Source organism: Nothobranchius furzeri, chromosome 14 (genome assembly GCF_043380555.1).
Source record: "Nothobranchius furzeri strain GRZ-AD chromosome 14, NfurGRZ-RIMD1, whole genome shotgun sequence".
NCBI classification, from domain to species: domain Eukaryota; kingdom Metazoa; phylum Chordata; class Actinopteri; order Cyprinodontiformes; family Nothobranchiidae; genus Nothobranchius; species Nothobranchius furzeri.
Window position 1 is genome coordinate 23727692 of NC_091754.1, and position 3526 is coordinate 23731217.

General features: G+C 37.4%; 1 protein-coding gene across 1 annotated transcript; it reads right to left on the bottom strand.

Annotated features, from left to right (window-relative positions):
• Nucleotides 1–667: 667 nt before the first annotated feature.
• rpe (ribulose-5-phosphate-3-epimerase) lies at nt 668–2584 on the bottom strand. Its single transcript, XM_015966338.3, has 6 exons — nt 2389–2584; nt 2049–2128; nt 1830–1969; nt 1598–1732; nt 1244–1330; nt 668–1167 (listed from the first exon to the last, which is right to left on the bottom strand). Exons 1-6 carry the CDS (start codon nt 2508–2510, stop codon nt 1045–1047), a joined length of 687 nt encoding a protein of 228 aa, XP_015821824.1. The 5' UTR covers nt 2511–2584; the 3' UTR covers nt 668–1044.
• Between the last annotated feature and the right edge of the window lie 942 nt (nt 2585–3526).

The window sequence follows — 3526 nt, forward strand, 5'->3', positions numbered from 1 at the left end:
ATTTAGTTCAAAGTTTTTCCTCAGAAGTTTTTTTTTGTATTTTACTGTCTAAATGTATTGTATTAGTTAAAAAAATGTGATCATTAAACATGAAAAAAATAAGATTCCTTTTGGATTACTGTAGCTATACTTGCTGTACAAGCTAAAAGTAAACGCTGTAAACAGATGAAGTTGTGTGATTTTTCATTATACCAAACCCAAACAGATGTTTAACTTGTTTCAGGTTTTTTCCACCATCAAGAGTTTCTTCAGTAATTAAAAATGTCCTATGACGGACTTCAGTCATTATAAACATTCATTTTTTATTTCAGCTGTTTAAAGGTTCTTTTAGAAGAGGATTGCATCATTATCCATCTGAATATGTCCCTTTTCATTTATGCAACTTAGTTTAAATCTTAATGGAAAACGTAATTCTTCATGTCAGAACTGATCCTTCTGCATCCATCTGTGGTAAAACAAGCAGCATATTGAGGAATGTATATATAATTATTTTAGTGTATATCAACAGTTGAGAGAAGAAACTTAAGTTGTTCCGGTTTAATCTGCAAAACCAAATCTAACACGTCCTAGTAGTGATATGTGGTACAGAAATCAGTTTATGGTTTCAAATCAGCAGAAGATGATGTGACTTTTACTTTCAAAGTTTCAAAAATAAAATAAAAGAAAACCATCTTGGGTGACTTTATTGGGTTTTTACTTAAGACAATGCTCTGGAATGTTTAGGGGGTTAATCAGCATAAACTTTGCTCTAGTCCTGTAATCGTCCCTGTGCCAAAGAGACTCGGTTCGAGTTAATAAAAAGGAAACGGTGGCAGGAGAGGATCAAGTTTAAACAGGCAGAACACAGCTTCAATCACATCTGATTTGGTACTTTTTTCCCTTTCAGCTGATAAAAGATGACCCTCAATCCAACTGTGAGCAACTTCTACCCCAGAAATGTCCGTTCTGAGTCATTTCTCCGGCTGCTGTGATGTGTTGCTGTGTGTGTGGAAAGAGGGCATGTGGAACAACACTGTGGAGGGGCGGATTCACAAACGAGGCACGTCAGCGGTCCAGCGAGCGCTTCTGGATTGCCTCGGCCACCACAGTGCGGAGGAGCGCGATGACCGAGCGAGGGTCGTCGCTGCCGATCACAGCGCTGCCCGACACGATCATGTTAGCTCCGGCCTAGAGGAAACATGTTCACACGTGATGTTAAAGAAAAATTCAACACAGTGATTTTAAAGTAGTAACCGGCCTTCACCTCTGCACACTTGTGAACTGTGTCAGGGCCGACGCCTCCATCTACTTCTATGTCTAAAGAGGGGAACTGACTCCTCAGCCAGCTCACCTGGACAAGAAAGAAAGATAAATGAAATCATTTGTCCTGACTGAAAAAAGCAGCTAATGACTGAATTACTCAGGTACATTTTACACCTCAAATTCTCAGACCTCACCTTTTCTGTTTCCAACTTATCAACTAAATTGTTAATCCTTCAGTTATAGCCAATTCTTATGGTTTACTAATTTCTCAGAAAGCTAAATCTGTGGAGGACTATATTCCCAACCCTGGAGATCTGTTTTTATGTTTGGTTCTTCACCTATGGTGTGTCCTTACCTTGGGCATCATATCTTCCATAAACTTTTGTCCTCCAAAACCAGGTTCAACAGTCATAACCAGAGCCATGTCGATTTGATTAGCCCACGGGGCCAGCTCTTCTACTGTAGTGCCGGGTTTAATTGCCAAACCCACCTGAAATACAATAAAACCATCTTACTTCACTTCACTTTAGTGAGATTTTACCCAGATTGGATTTCATTCATGTCTATTTTTTATTTTTTGGTCTGACCTTCATACCGCTCTCTCTGATCTCCTTAATGAGGTTTCCAGGGTTGGTGGTGCTCTCTATGTGAAAGGTGTACTGGTTGGCTCCAGCTGCAGCCATGGGCTTCACCCACTGCTCCGGCCGGGACACCATCATGTGCATGTCTGCAACACAAAAACATAAAATCACCTCACAGCACATCAGGGAGGATCCAGCGGTGTGCATGTGACGGTTGATTCTTACCAAAAAAAGGATCTTGGCCAACTGACTTCCTCAGACACTCCACCATCGGATGACCAAATGTGAGGTTGGGGACAAAGTGCCTTTAAAGGTAGAAACACGTTGAGTAATTCTCTCACCTTGTAAAATCATGTCTCTACTACCGGGTAGAGGAAATAAACATGAAATAAAAAAGATATGCAAAAACTTGACCACGCATAAGTTTTAAATGCTTTAAAAAATTAAACTTAAATGACATGTTATGTTTCCACAGTCTAAGTTAATTCAGGCTAACTTGGCTAACTAGTAGCCTACTTGTTTTCTAGCTGCTAGCTGGTTCGGTAATAGCTGCTGAGAAACGGACCCGTCCATGACGTCCAGGTGCAAATAATCTGCGCCACTTTCCATCATTCTGACGCACTCGCTGCCCAAGCAGGACAGGTCGCTGCTCAGAATGGACGGACCTATCTTCGCATTGTATGTCATGCTGTCACTGCTGCTGAGCGGCTGCTACACGCAGCCAGGAAGACTTTCTGCGAGTGAAACACAACATGTGACGTAGCTTCTGCTTCACCACTTCAAAATAAAAGATGTAAGCAAAAATAAAGTTGAATATTTAGGCCTGGGAAAAATAAAAAACAGTGAAGTAAAAATAATAAAAACAGTAAAATAAACTACTAAAATGTTTAAAACTCACGGAAGAGGATTAGGGCCACTGAAAAGATAAAACAAATCATGACGTTTTCCTCTGAATTCTGACTTAAATCTTAGAATTCTGAAAAATAAGTAAAAATTCTGAGAAAAATAAGTCAGAATTCTGTCATTAAAGTCAGAATTTTGAGGGAAAAAGTCAGAATTCTGAGAAAAAAGTCAGAATTCTCTCTTTTCATTATTTTATCTTTTTACCCTCGTCTTCTGCAAATGCGATAAAATAAATATTTAACATAGTTTTAAATGTAAATCAGAATTCAAAATTGGCTTAATAGAAAAATTACTTATGCTTTTCAAAGAGCCTCTCAAGATAAAAAAATTACAAGGCCCTTCACAAGAACAAAACTGATTATTAATTAACATATTACAATTGTTTGAAATAAATCATAATAAATGGGAAATTAGTTTTTTAAGTAAAACTCAAAAAGAGGGAAAAAATTTGAAGAAAAAGGTAATACTGGATTCCGAAAAAGGCAGAATTGGTAAATATCAGCATAAATAGATGGTACTGAATCAGCAAGTCACACAAAACACACATTTGCGTCATTATTTGTATGAAAATAAAGTTGTGATTAAATGGACTGACATTTTTTAAATCAACTGAAAATGAGGGGATTTTTCCTCTAAATCCTGACTAACTATTTGATCAAGAAAACTTTAAAGAATAACAATAAACTGTAAAATCGCTGTAAGCAAAATAGTCAAAGTTATGCAAAATTAACCAAAAATTTGGCGGTAATACTATTGTTTTTATGTATGTTTTTATTTATAATTAGTTGAATCCCTAAACA